The sequence below is a fragment of the Thunnus thynnus genome, chromosome 14, assembly GCF_963924715.1.
Source record: "Thunnus thynnus chromosome 14, fThuThy2.1, whole genome shotgun sequence".
NCBI classification, from domain to species: Eukaryota; Metazoa; Chordata; class Actinopteri; order Scombriformes; family Scombridae; genus Thunnus; species Thunnus thynnus.
The window spans coordinates 9,146,952-9,166,086 of NC_089530.1; the positions used below are offsets into that span (position 1 = coordinate 9,146,952).

At 41.9% G+C, this 19,135-nt stretch overlaps 4 protein-coding genes across 15 annotated transcripts in view; 2 read left to right on the top strand and 2 right to left on the bottom strand.

The window, feature by feature from the left end:
* LOC137196785 (spectrin beta chain, non-erythrocytic 1) overlaps window positions 1–6,108 on the top strand; it is a 29,296-nt gene extending 23,188 nt beyond the window's left edge. For 5 of the 6 annotated variants that reach the window (XM_067609651.1, XM_067609655.1, XM_067609654.1 and 2 more), the window contains 10 exons: window positions 280–2,211; window positions 3,053–3,187; window positions 3,311–3,385; window positions 3,478–3,564; window positions 3,654–3,745; window positions 3,859–3,944; window positions 4,039–4,102; window positions 4,222–4,439; window positions 4,956–5,108; window positions 5,216–6,108. In XM_067609651.1, the coding sequence (XP_067465752.1) occupies window positions 280–2,211; window positions 3,053–3,187; window positions 3,311–3,385; window positions 3,478–3,564; window positions 3,654–3,745; window positions 3,859–3,944; window positions 4,039–4,102; window positions 4,222–4,439; window positions 4,956–5,108; window positions 5,216–5,481 (3,108 nt within the window). In that variant the 3' untranslated portion in view covers window positions 5,482–6,108. The remainder of the gene's footprint in view (window positions 1–279; window positions 2,212–3,052; window positions 3,188–3,310; window positions 3,386–3,477; window positions 3,565–3,653; window positions 3,746–3,858; window positions 3,945–4,038; window positions 4,103–4,221; window positions 4,440–4,955; window positions 5,109–5,215) is intronic. The other variant, XM_067609656.1, reaches the window with a different exon arrangement.
* Window positions 6,109–10,319: 4,211 nt separating this feature from the next.
* ntpcr (nucleoside-triphosphatase, cancer-related) lies at window positions 10,320–14,085 on the bottom strand. The gene is made up of 5 exons (XM_067609659.1): window positions 13,968–14,085; window positions 12,930–13,092; window positions 12,736–12,838; window positions 11,619–11,828; window positions 10,320–11,051 (listed from the first exon to the last, which is right to left on the bottom strand). Exons 1-5 carry the CDS (start codon window positions 13,999–14,001, stop codon window positions 10,974–10,976), a joined length of 588 nt encoding a protein of 195 aa, XP_067465760.1. The 5' UTR covers window positions 14,002–14,085; the 3' UTR covers window positions 10,320–10,973.
* Window positions 14,086–15,622: 1,537 nt separating this feature from the next.
* On the bottom strand, window positions 15,623–18,356 carry map10 (microtubule associated protein 10). Its single transcript, XM_067609658.1, has one exon. The coding sequence runs from the start codon at window positions 18,221–18,223 to the stop codon at window positions 15,749–15,751; it is 2,475 nt and encodes an 824-aa protein (XP_067465759.1). The 5' UTR covers window positions 18,224–18,356; the 3' UTR covers window positions 15,623–15,748.
* Window positions 18,357–18,756: 400 nt separating this feature from the next.
* Window positions 18,757–19,135, top strand: part of sipa1l2 (signal induced proliferation associated 1 like 2) — an 87,122-nt gene continuing 86,743 nt past the window's right edge. For 2 of the 7 annotated variants that reach the window (XM_067609661.1, XM_067609665.1), the window contains exon 1: window positions 18,758–19,128. The gene's annotated coding sequence lies outside the window, so the exon portion shown is untranslated. Of the gene's footprint in view, window positions 19,129–19,135 lie in introns of all 7 variants that reach the window. The other 5 variants (XM_067609660.1, XM_067609667.1, XM_067609666.1 and 2 more) reach the window with 4 other exon arrangements.

Sequence of the window (19,135 nt, forward strand, 5' to 3'; positions counted from 1 at the left end):
TCCTGAATCCATTGTTTTTTGGATGTGTGGGATGTATAGGAAAAATGGGCTGATGTTTGTCTCAGAAAAGAAGCTGATTGTTAAAGTAATTTTTGCTCTCATGTCATCAGTCATCTGTAACACATAAAACAGTTCTTGTTCTCGCAGAGGGCTGCAAGGCTTCGACCTGCAGCACGCATGAGTCTCTCCGGGGTTAACCATTTGCGATAATGCATTTACAGCTTCCATGAAATAAGAGCTCACCTACATGCCTTATATTCTTTTCTCTCTTTTTTACAGGTAAGTACCTACTTGCATGTCAAGGATAACAACTTGGCTGTGGCCCCTGTGTATGAGAGTATCACTCTGCCCCGCCAAAAGAGTCGCTCTACAGCCTCAGCCTCCCCTACTTTCTTGCCATCCTCTTCCTCCTCGCCATCATCCTCAGCGTCTGCACCTCAGACAACCAACGTGTCCTTCCACCCTTTAACAAGGAGCGGCAGCAACTCCATCTTCAGCAGCCTCAAGAGAATGGGCAAGAAGAGGAAGAGGAAGAGAGATGCTCGCAGACACACTATCCAGAAAATCATGGGGGTGGAGGAGCAAACAGATGAACCTCATTATGCCTGTGAGACGATCACATATGACACGCATACGTGGCCGCTGAAAGAAGGTAGGAGGAAGAAGAGTTCACCAAAGGGTGGGGATGGAGTAGATGCCATGGCCTACATGAAGAATCCCCTGCTGAGGGACATTGATACAGACTGTGCAGGAGAGTACAGCACTATTCCATATGCTGTTTCAGAGGGGCCAAACCAAGTGAGAGGCCACTGCAGATTCCTCTCTTTAGGCTCTGTGCTTAGCTTCGACCTACCCAAGGACATGACCCTCATCCCCAGCATTCAGGATATCATTACTATCGCCCCCCCAGAGTCCAAGAAAGGAGCAGTGACTGATCCAGACCCACATTCCCAGAGACACACAGCCCTAAGCTCTTTCAAACAGACTCGACCCCCTCCTGCCGTCACACACAATTCAGCAGAAACCAGCTTTTCTGAAACACAGACTTCAACAGTTGTAGCAAAAGATTTGCCAGATATAGACAGCAGTTTCCAACTATCTCCCCCTTCCCTGGAAGAAGATGAGGATCAGACTGTACCATGTAATGACCTATCTAAGACCCAGTTCAGCCTGCACGAGGATACAGAGCAGGAGTGGGACAAAATGTCAACGGAGGTCAAAACCTGTACAGCTGTAAGGGATGTGACCAGCCAGCCTTCCCAGCTCCCTATTTATGTCAACCAAGCCCCCGCTTCTACTACAGCTGCACATAAACATGAGTGTCCCAGTGTCCATACGCTCATTCGAGACTTAAATGGACATCAGTACCATAAATGTGCGAGACCCCAGAGTGTGCGTGAGGACAGTGGACAGTGCCTGAGCCAAGCTTCTCACATGGTGGTGAATCTGAAGTCAACAGTGAGTGTTCGTCAGGACTCAGTGGACTCTGGCATCTCCAGCTCCAGCAGCATCAAGCTTTGCTCCGATGCACCATGTCCAGATAACTCCCAGCCAAAGGGAGTGGTGGGGAAGCTCCTGTCCCTTGAGGTGGGAGGTATAGACTGCACTAAACTGAAAGAGAACAATGTAACATCCTCGGGATTATCAAAGGACTCAGAGGTGCTAGAACCAGAGCCTGTCCACCTTGACCATCAACAGTTTGAGGAGGAAGAAGAAGAACTGGAGGACATCTGGAACCAAACTACTAACTATAGGCAAAGTATCTGCTCAGATATCATGTACCAGCCCAACCAGGAGGAGTCCATATCCTCAGATCAATCCAGAGAGCCCCGTTCCCGCACACCTTCTCCTAAAGCCCCAGCTGTGCTCTACAGGAACCTGGTCACAGCCTCAGCACCAAACCTCCTCGTGGCCGAGTTCAGACTGCCACCCCACGTCCAGAGCTTGCTGGGTTACGACAAGGAGCAGAGTCCCAAAGGTCACCTCCCTCCGCTGACTGTAGGAGACAGGAGGTCCTGGGCGGCATTTCCTAACAGGGAACAAGCCAGCAAGAGCTCAGTGGTAGTGAATGAGACGGCATCCGATCCAGTGAAGCTACCGGATGTAGGAGACAATCAGAGATACATTTACCAATACAGAGAGGATGAGGAGGAGGAGGTGGAGGGGGCAAAGGTGGGGGAGGAGGTGGACGAGCACACAGGTTGTTCAAAGGTGAGGTCCACATTTGATAAGCTGTCAGTACCTATGAGACTGACCTGTTGCACTTTATCCCCTTGAAGAGTCATTTCACATAAATTACAAAAATACATATTTTCTGACTTAACCTTTTTGGTATGTAGCCATGAAGATAGTTTTGGTTTTATTTGCTCAGGTTTTGACACACAGGACTTTGAAATTTCTGCTTTTCTACCACAATTTAATGGAAATTACAATCCTACATCAACATCTGTCCAGAAATACTGTCACAGTTCCTCTGGCTAATCCAAAGACCTCACTGTAAACAGTTTTTAATGGACCTATTTTCCACTAATAGAATAGAAGAGAATACAACATTTTTGTCCTCAATGGTGGAAAGTATGGCAGGTAATTAAAACATTAAAACATACACACACACACATACACACACACAACACATAACAAATAAATAGCCAAAAAAATAGAATTAGTTCCTAAGAAAATTGTGTCATGGCAGAAATCTCACAGACAGATATCTCAATGCAAATAAAACTAAAAATATCTACATGTGTAGATAGAGGAAAGAAAAGAAATATGTGTGTATGTCATTTGGGTGAACTGACCCACTAATACACTCTACCACATTTATTAGATGCTGAATTAATGCAATAATAATAAAGTAAAATGTTAACACAATATCAATAAGCATGACAGTAGTTATTTGCATACATACTGCTGTAATTATGCACTAAATCTGTAGTTTGGGCTCCACAGCTTTTGTCACTGTAGCATTGTAGACATTAAAGGCAACACAACTGCACAGATACCTAATTTTTTGTCATCAGTGATGACTGTGGAATCTTCTCTTTCTGAACAGGACCAGTCAATGAGTCTACTGTCGGTACACATGGGTTTGGATGGAGTCTGTCATCAAAGACAAGGCTCTCAGAGCCTGGAGGACATGGAGACGCAGGAAGAATCAGTGGCCACAGGAGGGCGCTGTATCACTCTGGTGAGATTGAATGCAATTTGTGTAGCTCTGTGCATATCAGAGATACAGCTCTTATGATTGACCACAGAGACAAGGTTGGGTTTTTTTTTTGTCTGAATTTTGTCATTAATTCAAATCCTTCAGAGTGGAAAGCCTGAGCTGCAGTCTATGGAGGGAACGCTTGAGAGGAAGCACAAGCTGCAGCTGGGAGGAAAGAAAGTAAGAAAGGCTCTATTTGATGTTTAAGCCTGCACGGTCAGCAAATGTAAAGCCCACAGTCAGCAGCACACACTCTTATCTTATTTTCACAGGCGGCCTCCAGAGGCTGGAACTCCTACCATGCTGTCCTGTATAGACACACCTTGTGCTTCTACCAGGATAGAAAGGATACACTGAGGGTAAGCAGAAAAAGGTACAAAATTGATCAATAATTGAAGTAGATTAGTAATTTTGTGGTCAGTGATTATCAATCTGTGCTGTGATGCAGAGTTCGGCATGTGGCCTGCCTCTGAACCTTATTGGAGCTGAGTGTTCGTCTGCACCAGAGTACACTAAAAAACCCAACTGCTTTCGTCTGCGGTAAGACTGTAACCACCAGATTTCAATGATGATCATGTTTTATAGTTATTTATTTCAAGAGAAGAGATAAAGGTGTACTGGAGGTTATAACAGCTGTGGTTTCTGGCCTTCAGGCTGCGTGATGGTTCTGAATATCTTCTTAATGCCTCCTCACGCTTTATGATGAAGAAATGGATGATGAAAATACAAGCAAACACAGGTAAATGTAATTATTTATATAAAAATATGAAATGCCAATTCTGAATTTATGTGCCGACGATGTGATTAATTTACGTCTTGTTTTGTCTTAAAAGGTCTGAGTCAGTCTGTTTCTTCAATATCAAGTGCCCCTGTTGATCAAGACTTTCCCATTTCCTTGTAAGATATGATGTTTTAACAACCTAAAGATTGATTTCCAAACTTGAAATGCTTCTGATCCTTAGAATTATGCTTTGTAACAAAAAACTTTTCAACAAACTTTTCCTTCCTCCTTCCAGAAAGCCCTCCCTCTGCTCTGGGTGTCATAGTCTGGCCAAATGCCACTGCTCCTCCCGACATGATGTCACCTCCACGTTTCCCAGGCTCAAACCACCAGGCGCCGCCCAAGCCAAAGAGATTGTTGTCCTCACCAGAGAGTACAGTCACATGCCGCAGAGTTACTTAAGGAGATTGGATGAGCAGTCGATCATCTCATCTTCACATGGAGGCCGCTGCGGTAAGGTCTTCTGCTGTGTAGACAAAACCTATATTTACCTGGGCAGGTTGACAGGGTTGTGCATCTGCTCCACATTCACACTTAGCAGAAGCAATACAAGCACCACCCTCCATTGTTGGCTACTGAACAGCCTAGCTAGGTCAGTAGTGGTTGGGGAGCTACACTACTCTGTGGTAGTTATTGATTGAACAGCATTTTTGTTGATTTTCAACATATTTATCAACAAAACTGCATAAAAATCAGCTTTTTAACTCTTGAGGCTGCTGTCATTCTTGAAATGGAATTTAAAAATATAATTTAGCTTCATAGTGTTTTAGACTGCCATGATAAGTACACTCACCATCAAAAGGAAATGGTGAATGACTGTTGCGGTTGTGACATGTACCACTAGGGGGAGCCAATGTATTGTCTTACAGCTACATTTTCTACCAGTTTACTGTATGTTTCCCTCACTTTTTGTTGAGACTCCTCAGCTTCATTTTTGCCTTTATGATTTGAGTTTTTGTCTCTCTATAGATGATGATGATGATGGCAGCAGTTTGATGCAGACAGTGACTCACAGACTGTCAGCAGGATCCAGAGACAACAGCTCATCCTCCCCTCTCTCCCCCGTATCCAGCAGTCAGGACTGGCTCAGCAACAAGCGTCGCTCTCACTCCTTTACATCAGGTTTGTATACAGTCATTAACCTAAATGACCTCAAGATCCATAATGTGTGTGTGTCATATTAAGCTGTTTTTATCTCCTAATGGTCTCTATTTTATGCTTTCTCTTAGCAACTTATCAGAAGATCAAGCCTATGTTGCACACCTCTGGAGGCAGGGGCCTGGAAAGAGGCTCTAACTACTGTGTGACTCTGGTAGTCGGAGACAAGTCAACAGACAGCACGTCCATAAGCAGAAGCTCTGAGCCTCCGCTGCTGGCCGTAGCTGGATGGCAGCAGGACACCTACCAGGACGCCGCTCTGAGGAGCTACGCCAGCCTGCCGCGGCCACGCAACAAGTCTGTCTTTAAAAAGTTCTTTGGGAAAAAAGACCTTTGAGTTTTTACAAATAAAGGTTTTTATAAATAGTTTCTTATGTGCAGTGCACATGTTTGTTGAAGAGCAAAAAAAACGCTACTACTGACTATATTTATGATCGGAAGAGCTACCACATTTTTATTTTTGATGTGCTTTATAAAAATCACTTCACGGGCTGAGAAGTCTTAACAATAAGAGTGTGTTCTTTTTCAGTTTTTGGTTCATGTGAAAGGAACAATACTGTGTGAGTGTGCACTGTATAGCTGTAGATTTGATTAATTGAAAGACACGTTTTCCCACCAGTCTTATTTTCGTGTCTGTCTTTTGTATCTTTTTGGATTGTTGTGTTTATTGGGTTAACTGTCAATGTACAAAAACAGCTCAGTTAGAAATCAGTTTAGAAATTACATTTGCATAGAAGTGATATCACCGTGACTCAATATTAATAATATACTGAACTCATACATTACTGCACTAGATCTTTACAGCTCCCCTCCTTCACATGTACAGTGTGTGGTGCACCAAAACCTCTCCTTCATACTTATACAATCAGATCAGCAGTTTGATACTGCTTGTGCTTGATATTAACACTTCTTAAATACTAATTGTAGCAAAGACTATTCATAATAAAACATTAAAAACCAATAATTTGCTTCAATTGTGATTCTTTGTTGAAGATGTTCATTTTCCTTACAATTGTGGTGAAAATGTTTGTTATTCAAGCTTTACTGTTGTCGCCTGGAGGCTTTGAAGAGAAAAGGGATTAGATGAATAGAAAGATTAAAGGCCAGGCCAGGCTAAGAACATCTTCACATCATTAGCCTTATTTTTGCATATTAAAACCTGTCACTATCCATTCAAAGACGAGATTCAAATGCCATAATCAACATTGCATTTATGCTGAGGAACCGGGCTTTCTCTGCAGACGTTATAGCTGCATAATGAGTCATATGCATAAAGAGTTTGCAAAATGCTATTGTTTAGCATCACAAAATATTCAGCAATTCTCTACAAGATGTGTGAAGGACAGAGTATTAACAGCAGAGACGGAAATGGTGAAGAAATAGATCACTTGGTACGAATTTTTGAATTAAAATGAAACAATGCACCGGACTCAAGACAGCAAACTTTCATCCCATGCTGTATACCTGCTGCTCTGCAACAGTACTTGAATTTAAAATCCTCTTAACTGATGTAAAAACATGCACAGAAAAGTTTTGGCACAACCACTGCTTCACCTTTCAGTTCCTATAGCACTGCTAAAAGTCACAGTGTGGTTTTGGCATGTATATACGCATACACACATGCACGCGGCAGCTACAGCATCGTATGGAATGGAAACAGATCGAAAAGCTCTGTGTTTGTGGTGCAAATTTGTCAAAAAGCATCTAGCAGAGGCATTAATCATGGCAGGTCTGCAATCTGTGAATCATTATCAAGACTCTATAGAGCTGAATGCTGCATGACTCAACCTCTCGCAGTCCTGGGAAACACACCCAGTGTTTGTTCACTTTATAGACAAAATCCCCGTATAAGTCATGTTCATGTGCCACAGCAATGATCTATATGTTATTAGTGTACTTTGTGCGAGACAAGTTAATGATCTACAATGACATTCAGGATAAGAAGTTGCTGCCTGCACACATGGCATCTATTTTCTTCATGGACAACAAACTTTTGGTTAGCATTCTCTCCACAATAAAGACAGTTTTTGTATGTTTCTCCTCTCTGTCAAGTTTGGAATGACAGCCACATCCTCTTCAGCCCAGAGGGACGCCGCCCCGCCCGATAGATTGATCGCCATGCCCCCGATCATTGTGTCCTTTCGGTGCCCTCTGACCTCCATATTATCATGCTGACAGCTCCCACTGCTTCCATCACGGCTCTGTAAGGGGGGTTTCACTCCTCCCCTGCAGTGACAGTGATGCACTCACTCTGTTTGTGTCACCACCACCTCTTTCTATGGGATTATGTGGCCAAGCAATGGATATGTGCACCACAACACACAACGCCCACGCACTTCTCTACTCTCGGGTTGCTGCATTTCCCCTGTCTAACCGCTAATAACAATCCACACGGCATATCCTCCCAAAGGTAAAGTCCAGGTTGCGTTAGGCAGCCAAGTGACTCACAGGGGTTACAACAGTCATTCGAAGAGATCCGGAGATCACAAGGAACCATCAAGGTAGTGTAACAGGAGAGGGATGTCCTCAGGCCTCAACCCCTCCCCTGCTGATGATGGAAAATGGTCCTTGTGGCTAGAAGGATGCATGACTCTTTACACATCACAGATTTCTATAGGGAAGTATTAAAGTTGAGCTGCTGGATAAAAAAAAAAAATAGATTTATGTCAGTGTCAGTGAATAGATAAAGGAAGAAATCTGTGTTTGTGTTGAGATTTTCCACTTTTGTTTTCATTCACGTGCCTCTTTCAGCTTTGATCCCAGGCTCAAAAGGTAGACCTGCAGTGGGGTGCAGTGCTTGTGGCCCGGACACAGGCTTTGAAACCCAACACTGTCTGCCTCCAGCAACCCTGGGGAGCCCATGAAAGTGATGTAATGGGAAGAGTGGTTTAGGAATCATCATGGTGGGCAGCAGGGTGGAATAGTGGTTAGAAACCCAGATCAAATGGCTTCATTTCCACAGCCTTCAGATCCCATTTGACATTAACTGCCCACCTGCCAAGGCCAGCGGACCTTAGTTATGCCCATTAGCACAATGAGCTGAATTAAGGCTCAATTATGGCTTTCTGGAAATATATCTGAAATCCCACTGCTTGGCTGTCATATTTTGTGGGCCATGCAAAGCCTTGTGGCAGGAGCTGTGAAAACTCACATACTGTATATGCACATGCTGAGAAGTGACCTTGATTTAAAGGAGCACTGCTAAGCACTTACCATGTGCAGGGTTTGGCACACAGAAATCTGACATTGCAGATGCTAAGAAGCTTTAGTTCCACATCTTACAATAAATCGTACAATCATCTTGGGAAATAAACAGTGAATTTGAAGTCCGGCTTTGGGAAAGCCGGAGCAGGCTTTTGTCTATCTCCCACATGGTCTTTGAACAATATGTCAGATTTTCATCAGCTGTGTTTGGTATTTTGGCCGAGGGCTTCTCGGACAATATATCATAATATGCCCCCCCACCCCCCCCACCCCCCTTCCCCGCCCTCTGTTTACAGCTGTCATTGTGCCTCTCGGGCTGGTACCACAAAGTGCAATAACTCGGGAGAAATTTCATCTAAGAGCCAGCTCCACACCCCTCCCTCCCACAAGCAAGCTCCCTTTTGTCCTGGATTGTTGGTAAGCTCCTTGCATTTCTATGTCCTCCATGTGTAAAGGGATAAAAGCGTGCAGGGTGCCACACAGACATCTGTCCTGTAGATATGGTGTGAATGCATCTCTGCGATATGGATATTAATTCACTTCATATTCATTCAGGCTATTTTATATGGCTTTTCACACAACACTCCTCCTGCTTAGGACACATCAATACATTCAAGTCCCCTGAAAGCGTCTCCAATTGTTACAGTTGCACAATCGTTATGTATGTAAAAGAGCAAGCATGATGATCACCTCTGGAGACTGTCACTGTAAAATACAGTAAAAAAAAAAAAAAAATGTATAGCAATGTTTTTACAGAGTGCAAAAAAGAAAAAAAAAGTCTCCTTTATAGCTTTAAAATAATATTGATATGATGAAAATTTCCTACCCATCATGATACTATAAAATTATGCATCCAATATATCACCGTACAGACAATATAGCTGCTAATTACACCATGACACATCAAATGCATCCACACAGACTTTACTTGGTAAAACTGGCAAAGGCTGTGTCACTGTTACATAACCCATCTGCCACCCTGCTGCAGGGTGCTGAGGATCACCTTCCAATCTGGAGAGCCAGCTCCCTCAGCAGTGCCGCTTGGCTTGCACTACCACACAAACCATACCATCAACTCTAATTACCCGTTAAGTCTGTGCCTACAATAACGATGTAACGTCATATTTCCATGTTAGTTTTCAAAAATACGACCATTGCAATGTTGACTTTGAAGCCAATTCAGCGAGAGCTTCGTCACAGTGGTGGCCGCAGAGCAGATGCTGGCGCAGCAGCAAGTCTGACGCAGATCACAGCTGGCAGCTCTCTCTGCAGCCAGCTTGACAGGTTACATCAGTTATACAGGCGGTATTAAAAACAAGCCAGAAAATGTATTTTCACTTTGAAATGACCTGAAGATGCTTTTGGTTCTCAGACAAATATCTTTGCCAGAAGGTTTCTATTAAAAACCTCGATACAACTGCCAGAATCTGGAGCTCACACAGAGTCAGTGAAATTCCACAAGCAGCAAGTTTCTGTCTGATATGAACTATTGACAAACTTGTGAACCTTGAATGTTCTTGAGCTGTTCACCTACTGTATATTAAAACAGCCACTTTGTCTATAATAATGTGCATAAGGCAAAAAGGATTAATGTGCCAGATTTAACTCACCATTTGGTGACAGTCAGAGAGCATCATTTCTCTTCAAGTTTGACAACATGTCTCACTCCGCAGCTGTAAAACCCTTTAGAGACCTCTTTTGAGCTGTAACAGCAGACTAAATCCCTTATAAATGCACTCTGACATTTCAAAAATCCTATACTGAGTGATACTATTTATCCTTTACTGCAATCTGACTCCATGTGGATAGAAATTCCATTATCTCCCAGGATGGAGCAGAAAATCCCCGACAATTTATTTATTTCTACCGACATATGAAAACAACACTGAAGCTTATTGTCAGTATGAAGACATTTGTAATTGTACAGTTTCCACATTTGAATAGAAGAAATAAATACCAGAGAGAACAATCTAACTGAAGACAACATCTGTTTATTTTTCAAATGTTTTTTGTTCATGTTATCAGATGAATAAACCATGAAAAGATTGGACATAGTTACACCGTTAAATATTGATTGATTTTCAATGAGTACATCCACATGTAGACTAGACTAACACAAGGAGGCTCACATAGCAAAGAACTAAACATATGAGCAGGGTCCATTTAAAAAAAAACAAAAAAAAAACACCACTTGTCTTCATGAACAAATCAAAATGACTGCTGGAGGTAAATCTTTATGGTCAGCAGCTGCATTAAAAATAGAACAGAGCTGTTTTGAGGACTAGCGGGCGCTTGACTCTGAGAGCACAGGGGGTATTTACACACTAACTGAACAACTCAACCCGCTGCGTTCCATCTCATAATCAATTATTCAGCATGCAATCCATTTTGAGGCAGTATGAGAAAGAAAAAAGAAATGAATTGTGTACATGTGACACACTAACTCTTCCAGCAGCTCGGGATGCCCTTTAGGTTGGGTCACAACCCTGTCGTGAAGCGTGTGTTGATCCACTGAGTAGCCTGGCTGCGTGCGCTTGTACTGTATATGCATGGAAACATGTTGTCAGCAGAAACACACACAGGAATTGCAGGGTTTTCCCCTTTTAGTGGTTCTGAATCTCCACGTTAGGTTGGAGGTTTTAGACAGTCCTGTAGTGCTGACAGAATATCTTGTAGAATGGCATTTCTGTTTTCTTTAGACACCTAAGTGAGAAAAGAAATAAGCAAAAACCATTTTAAGTACGAGTAATGAATATAATGTACATTTACACATTTATCAGTGCTGCCAAAAAATGAATAACATGAGAAATGTGATAAAAAATGTCTTAAAGCCTCACAGAACAGTGTCCGTTTTGTTAAACCACATGTTGTAAATACATAATGTCTGACCTACTGTCTCATAAATGAAATTACCCATCATATGTTTCCTGAAAATGTTTACACTGCCCCATAACCTTGCTTACTGTAATAACTAGCACAGCATGGTGAGTATTTTGCATGACAATATCCATAACTGAGTCTTCCGTGATAAATTATTTTGACATTTGAGACCACCCTTTGTTGTTGAATCAGTCACGCATGATTTAGAGTTAATCCTGCTATAGGAGAGGGATAATGTGGGGCATGCCCCCTCTGTGTTAGTGAGCAGACCGACCTAAGACCTAGTGAATAGTGTAAACAGTGTCCTATAGCTATTGTGGAACTTACAAGCTCCTGAAGTGACCTAAATATCTATTTTTTCCCAGCAAGTGTGCTTGTATTTGTACTCACAGTGAAGACCTTGACATCTCTCCTGCTCCGCACCTCTTCAACCAGACCCAGTGGTTTACCCTTGGGGATGGGGATGGTGCCCAGCACGGTGCAGGAGGAGCTATCTAAAGTCTGCCTCACTGCCCTGATGAATGACTGGCTGAAGAGCTCCATTTTCCCAATCTCGTCAATGACAAACACCTTCCTGCCGCCCCCATCTGCTGACCCTACCTGGAGGTGAGGGGGTGTCAGAATTAAAGGACCAGTGTGTAAGATTTAGTGGCATCTAGCAGTGAAGTTGCAGATTGTAACCGACTGAATACCCTTCCCCTCACCCTCCCCTTCCAAGCGTGTAGGAGAACCTACGGTGGCTGCGAAACTCGCAAAAAAAAGGGGAAAGGCCCTCTCTAGAGCCAGTGTTTGGTTTGTCCATTCTGGGCTACTGTAGAAACATGGCGAGCTCCATAGAGGAGGACCCGCTCCCTATGTAGATATAAAGGGCTCATTCTAAGGTAACAAAAACACAATGATTCTTATTTTCATGGGATTATACACTAATTAAAATGTACTTATGAATATTATATTGCGTTTCTGCCAATAAATCACCCTAAATCTTACATTCTGGTCCTTTAAGCAAGAGCACTGTCAACGCATGCATAAATGTAAAGCTGATGATGGTTATAATTTAAAAAGTAGACCAGTTCAGTTTGGTCATTAATTGTTAAAAAGATGAAATAGGCTTCACTGGTGAAATCGTGGATGTGAATCTCACTGACTGATGGATGACCTGTGACAGTGCATGCATGTTACACCTAATAGGTGGTTTGCAGTGATTGCAGAAACACTTAAGTGAGATGAAAGTGGTATACGTGCTGCCAAGGCATAGACACCTTCCTTTACAGCACATGTGTAGGCGGCACTCCGGGCTCACTTTACATGCTGGATTAATCACGGTCAGTGACAGCCAGACGGCACCACGAACACTAAAAATGTCACTCTGGAATTTATGTGTTTGCAAGCTTCCAATTATTCCATCAGTTTGGAGAAAATCAAAGGTTTGATGATTTGTTAAGTGGGGGGAGTGTTTTGCTTTCTGTGATCTATTGATGGGGGTAATTTTAAAAGACTGGTGTCTTACCTTCCTGAAGAGGGGGAGAGCCAGGTTTTCAAATGAAGGCAAATCAACCACATACTGCCCAACTGTGTATTCCCTTCTGCCATGAGATGCACCAGCTATGTCTCTGTATGTTGAAGTGACATTAGGGTTACTCAAAACAGCATGATAAAAGAGAGCAGCTAGTTTGATTTGGATAGGATGACCAACCCTGCTACCTGATTCTGGACAGGTGGCCCCTTGCTCCCGTCACTGTGACGACATCAAAGCCAACTCTCCGGCCTCCCTCCCTGACCTCCTCTGTGTAAAATCCTTCAACTCCCACTCCTGATGACACTAAAGCATCACAGGCTTTCTGAACCAGAGTGGTTTTCCCCACACCTGGAGCAAAAACAAGACACACTGTCAAACAACTGACATACCATTATTGTAAATGACGTTTAATTTTCCATGACTGCAAAATATTTGTTTGTTTTTTTAAATACTCTTTATTTGTTAATAGTGATTCCTTACAAGTTACTTCTAAAACAAAAAGGAAAAAAGAAAGATCAAACAACTTTACAATAACTACTGTAAACAGCCATCCCACGATCCCAACATCCCAAAGTAAAAAAGAGAAAAAAGGACTAAGAGGAGAAAAAAGAAAAAGAAAATTAACAATAAGGAAATAAAGAAGTAGTTGCAACAACAGTAGTGGTAATACATGTGATTGAGAAATTTAAACAATGAAATTAAAAAAAAAGAGAAAAAAAAAGAAAAAATAGGCTTGGCTCAGGGAATATTTTAAGGTATACAGTTTTGGTTTTTTTTTAAATTTATTTTTAATTATTATTTTTATTTGTTTTCTGTATCCTCCTCCATCTCACACCAAACAGTTTAACTAGATTAAATATTCGTTATGTTGTTACCACAATCACGTCTTTCAATCTTCTAAATTTAGCCAGAAACAAATATCTTTGAATAGAAATTACTGACTCATATTAACAAAATCAAAGTAGTTAGCAATAATGGTATTGCGTATATAAAAAGTGATATTCTTTAATATCGTAACTACGCATAACTGCGTAGATCCATTCCAAACTTACCGGTTACGTTTGATTTTATCTGGACCAAACCAGCTAAAGTTAGCTCACTTGAATATCATTTATTAATAGCTTGCTAATTAGCACTCAAGGTTAAGATAGCCGACAGACTGTTCTGAATATACACCGACTACAGCCTCAGCTGCACTGAGCCCACTGGGTGTAAACAGTTACCTGGAGGTCCTGTCAAGAAAACGTGTTTTATCATTTCAGTTGACACCGTTCACCATGCTGCTGCAGCTCTTCCGTACACACCGAGCTTGCGCATGCGCGCTAGTCACTCGACTCCAGAACTTCTCAAGGATTCCTTTGGTTTAAGGAGCAAATGAAACATCAGCAGTAACTGTAAAAACAAATGTTAAATAGGTCTAAATCATAGCATTCAGTGAAACATAATGAATGAACTATGAAAACTGCAGACATTATCGGTGGTGGAAGAAGCATCCAGATATTCCTGAGGTTAAAGTAGCAATACCACACTGTAAAAATACTCCATCATTAATAAAACTCCTTCATTCAAAATTTTGCTTAAGTAGAAGTACAGAAGTAATGGAAAAAATATATTTAAAGTAACAAAAGTACTTATTACGTGGAGTGGCTTTTATTAGTGTTGAACTGTGGGCTCATTATTATTGATGTATTATTATGATAGTTGCTGAATTTCAACTGCTTTATGTACTTTTGGGTAGTTTTATCCACAACAATGCTTTTTTTTTTTTACACTGATCATATGTTGTGTATATAAAATCTTAATCTGAGAGATAAACATAACTGTGAAATAAATGCAGTGGAGAAAAAAGGACAAGATTTCCATCTAAAATTTATTGGACTAATAGTATAAGGTGTATGGCAGCATAAACTCAAACTACTCAAGTAAAGTACAAATACCTCAAAATTGTACCTAAGTACAGTACTTCTCTATTTCAGTATTTAGTTACTTTCCACCACATGACAATATCCAGTTGTGTAATGGAACCAGGACTCTATAACTTGAAAGTTACAAATTAGCAGTGATGAAAGTATTCATACACTTATAAAAATAAAAATAATAAATAAATAAAATGAGCAATATCACTGTGTAAAAAACTCCATTACAAGTGAAACTTCTGAATTTTTAATTTTACTTAAAGTATGTTATCAGGAAAATGTACTTGGAGTATCTATAGTAAAAACAATCATGCAGAATGGCTCCAGTCAGTGTTATAGTATTATTTTATTATAGTTATTAATGCATTTAAGCAGCAGTTTATAGTTGTAGCTGGTCAAAGCAGAACTAGTTTTAACTATATTTTTGAGTCGTTTAATTACTGTATAACAATACATCATATTTTATAAGCTCATCATACTGTATGTTTTTGAATGTAAAATCTTCATCTCTGACATTACTCATCACAAAAGCTGTCAAATAAATGTAGAGTAGGAAAAAGTACAATATTTCCCTCTGACACGTAGTGGAGTAGACGTATAAAGTTGCTTAAAATGAAAACACTCAAGTCACTGAAACTCAAAACATGCCACACCAGTCTTAAAATGAATGATTAACTGTCCCTGTTTTGCTTATCAAATAGTATCGAGAAAGAAAATGCAAAGTAGTGGGTGGTATTTACAGGAAATACCATGAAACCAGAAGCTGCCCTGTAAGCTCCAGCAGATTTTCTGACTTGTGACAACTCTAATGGAAATGGGAGCTTAAAAATGATTTGCATAAACAGCATCCATAGAGAGATTTATCATCCTCTTATATGTTACTAAAAGACTCCAATACGTTATGCAAATGACCAATACCCTACTATTAACTGAGTGATAGAGAATTAACTGTAGCACATTAGTTCCACAAAGGCTTGTTTTTATTAAAAAAAAAAGTTGTCAGACATCAAAACTGAAATTTGCTACGGTACAATAAAGCTACTCATATGTTGCACTTGTTTCAAGTAAAGCCTTAATTTTACTATAATTTACATAGTGTAACCAGGGAGCTTGTTGGCCACTAGCTCAGAGATATGCTTATACTCTTTTCTAAAGTCCAGAGATCCAAGCTCATCCTCCAGTTCCTCTGCCTCCTGCGGTTCAAAAGAAGACACTGATTCGGCAGAAAATCCTCGAACTGGGCCGCTGTTCTTGATCGACTCACTCCTCTGACCTCTAGATGACCTGACGCTTTCTGCTCCGGAGCTCCTTCCCGTCTGGCTACTCTCTGTCATGTATCTTCTGGAGTGCACTGTTCGTACAGAAGCTGACCCATCTCTGTCACCGTCATCAGAGGAAAAGCTGAGAGCCGAGGCCTGGGTTCGAGGTCGTATGATGTGCGTACCCCTCAGAACCCGATGCGGAGAGCTGCATGCTTTGACGGGCACGGGGACGACTGCTCTCCTCTGGATGGATTCAGAGCCGGAGTCAGAATGGCGGAAGTCAAGGCGAACTGGAGACTTTGGAGTTCTAGCTCGAGCGGGCTCGGGACTGCTGGCGGGGTCGGGAGAGTAGGCATCACTGGGCTCAAGACTGTTAAAGTCATCAGCATAGTTTGCTTCCTCACTTCCTTCCCCGCTGGAGTCCGAGAATAAAGATTTTGGGCTGCTGTGTCTGCTGCTCGCTGAAGATTCAATTTTCTGTCTGTGCTTGTCAGACTCAGATTGTGATTGATTAGATTCACTGTGATGCTCAGAGTTGTCTTTGTTTTGGGCAACACTGTCACTCTCCACTCTGGGGATGTGAATACACTTTATGTCTCTTTCAGAGCAGGAAGGCCTTTCAGACATTTGCAGAGATTCTCTGTCTTGTTTACCATGAACTTTCCCCACAGATTTATTTGCATGCATGTTTCTCTGTTTTAGTGTGTTTGTATCTTGTAGCGCTGAATCTGCTGTGATGTTTTGTATCACTGTCTGGATATTTTCATCCAGACTGGAGCTCTGATTTAATTTTGATTTTCTTTTGCTGGACTTCATGATCTTATGACTACATTTTGTCTTTCCTTTGGTTGTACTTGTTTCATTCTGTGTTAGCTCCATGCACTCGCGGCGTTTTACAGCAGCTGCAGAGATCTGCTTGAGCCTTAGATTAAACGTTTTAGTTGTTCCATATACTAGTTTTTTCCTACTGGACTCAATCAAAGCCTCTTTGTGTTTGTTTTTCAGCTGTCCTTCAGATGCAGGCCTAAAGATTGGTGTAGAACAGTTTTTAGGGGAATGTAGATGTTTTAAATTTGCCCCCTGTCTGGTTCTCTGTGAGGATCTGGTGTGTGCCTTTCGTGGTGTGTTTCCCTGCACGGCTGAAGGCTCTGTGGATGTAGGCCTATAAATCCAAGCTAAATTGGGATGAATAGACAAGGGCTGGTGTGGGTTCTGTCCATTCAAGTGTGACAGCTCAACAAGAAGAGCATTTAGTAGAGGCAACTGTCTTAAAGCTTCCCCGAGGACGTTTGGAGTCCCCACACTTGTTTGGTCCCGGTCGCTTGACGTTTTTGTATTGTGCTGCACTCCCCGGTCCATCGCTGGAGAATTCTCTTCCTCTGACGATGTGTCTTCAAATATAAAAGCCTCTGAGTCTTGTGTCAATAATGTGTAATCCCTTCCTTCATTTTTGCTTTTTTCCTCCCCTGAATTACTGTAGTAAAGGTGCGGGGGGCAGAATACAGTTAAATCCTCATCAAAACAGTTTTCACTGTCTTGGAGAGTCTGAGGCATTTGGCTTCTTGGCTTATGTTCAGTCTGGGTGGCAACATGAACATCCTGCTTATCCTCATTTATTGATGGTCTGTTTCTTACATCAGACTTATCCGGTGCGGATGCCTGGACTTTCTCACAGTTAGATGGTAATGATTTTGTTGTTACATTGCTCTCCTTGATGCTTTCTTGTACATTTTGTCCTCCATGTACTGTGCTGCGTTTAGGGCCCCTCCTTTCTGTGATGTGTGGCAGTAAACTAGCTCCCAGACTTAACAGTTTATAACTCAGGGATATAGATCCTATTTTTTCCCCTGTGAGGTCGCACACGCCAACAAGCCCCCTCTCTCCATGTGAAGAGGGGGTAGCAACACCACGCTCAGCGACATCCTGTCTGATTCTGTCCATCACTTTAGCCAGTGAGATGAGGGAGGTCCCAACTAATTTGGGAATCCCTTCTTTCACATCCAGCAGCATGGCATAGAGAGGGCTGTTTGATAGGTGGGTATGCAGTGAGTGCAGGTTCATTTTGAAGACACAAGACTTGCCTCTGTTAAAGGCGTATTCTCCCCGCTTTTCATTCTGACAGTTCAATTCCTCACCTCTCGGCTCAGGCTGATAAATGAGCAGCGTTGGGAAATCCAGCAGTCGTACTCCAAGAGCCAGCTCGTCGGAAACTTTCGTTTCTTTCTCGATTCGGATATATTCAACTAAAAGTTCGAATGAAAACAGAGTCTCTAGATTATCGTTGATGTGTCGTTCTGACATTATGAACGCGATATGGCCACAAAAAACACCCCTAACCGGCTGGAAAACTAAACTAGCTGTTAGCTAATCCGCAAATTCGTTGCTTTCAGCTTCCATCGGCTCCATGGAAACAAGCAACCGTCGCAAGACTTCTACGTCAACAATGCAACGGGATACCTGGGAAATGTAGTTTCAGGGGGAAGAGGTGGGGGTGAGGGGTTATTCCAGAATTAATGCTCAATAATGTCGCTTTTTTGTATCTTTGAATAAATACGGTATGTTTTGTATTTGTAAAGAGTATTAATTGTGTTTCTCCCCAAATATAAACAATGAAAAAAAGAGAACAACTGCAAGACAACACTGCAGGAAACTACAAGAAAACATGACACACTGTGCACACACATTACAGGAATATGAAGATTATAATCTATCCAGGAAGAGTTTGGGAGAGCAACTTTTCTGCAGTTCACCAGATGGTGCCACTGTAGGGCTTTTACTGGGCTTATAGACTAAAATAGTCTGCTGGTGAGTGTTGACAAGGCCACAGTTTACATGACAGGGTCTTCTTTTTCGCCTATTTAGCCTATAGTAGACAATAGTCTGTTACTCTCTTTTCAATATCAACCTACAAGGCTGTAATAATAATTTCTCACGGCAGACAGAAAGTGAACGGCAGACTATTCCTACAAGCGTCGGTGGGCGGGGGCTTTTTTCCTTGCGTGTTGTCATCACGGAGGTAGGTGCTGGATGGATATCGCTATGGTCTGTGCTACTTCAGTCTGGAGGCTGAGACTGAAAGAGAGAGATGTGAGACCGACTACCACATAGCCACAACTGGGTTTTTTTGTGGTTTTTTTACCCCTTAAAGGATAACTAACAACGTTAACAATCTCGCAACCTGGGCTGGACGTCGCTCTTATTCTAAGGTAGGAC

What these genes read in the sequence shown, in the direction of transcription:
- ntpcr (XM_067609659.1), bottom strand. Translation starts at nt 14,001, where the DNA reads ATGATAAAACACGTTTTCTTGACAGGACCTCCAG. An exon ending in GGCCACCTGTCCAGAATCAG is followed by an intron (nt 12,839 to 12,929) that starts GTAGCAGGGTTG and finishes TTCAACATACAG; the next exon opens with AGACATAGCTGGTGCATCTC. An exon ending in CTCTCCCCCTCTTCAGGAAG is followed by an intron (nt 11,829 to 12,735) that starts GTAAGACACCAG and finishes CCTCACCTCCAG; the next exon opens with GTAGGGTCAGCAGATGGGGG.
- map10 (XM_067609658.1), bottom strand. Translation starts at nt 18,223, where the DNA reads ATGTCAGAACGACACATCAACGATAATCTAGAGACTCTGTTTTCATTC.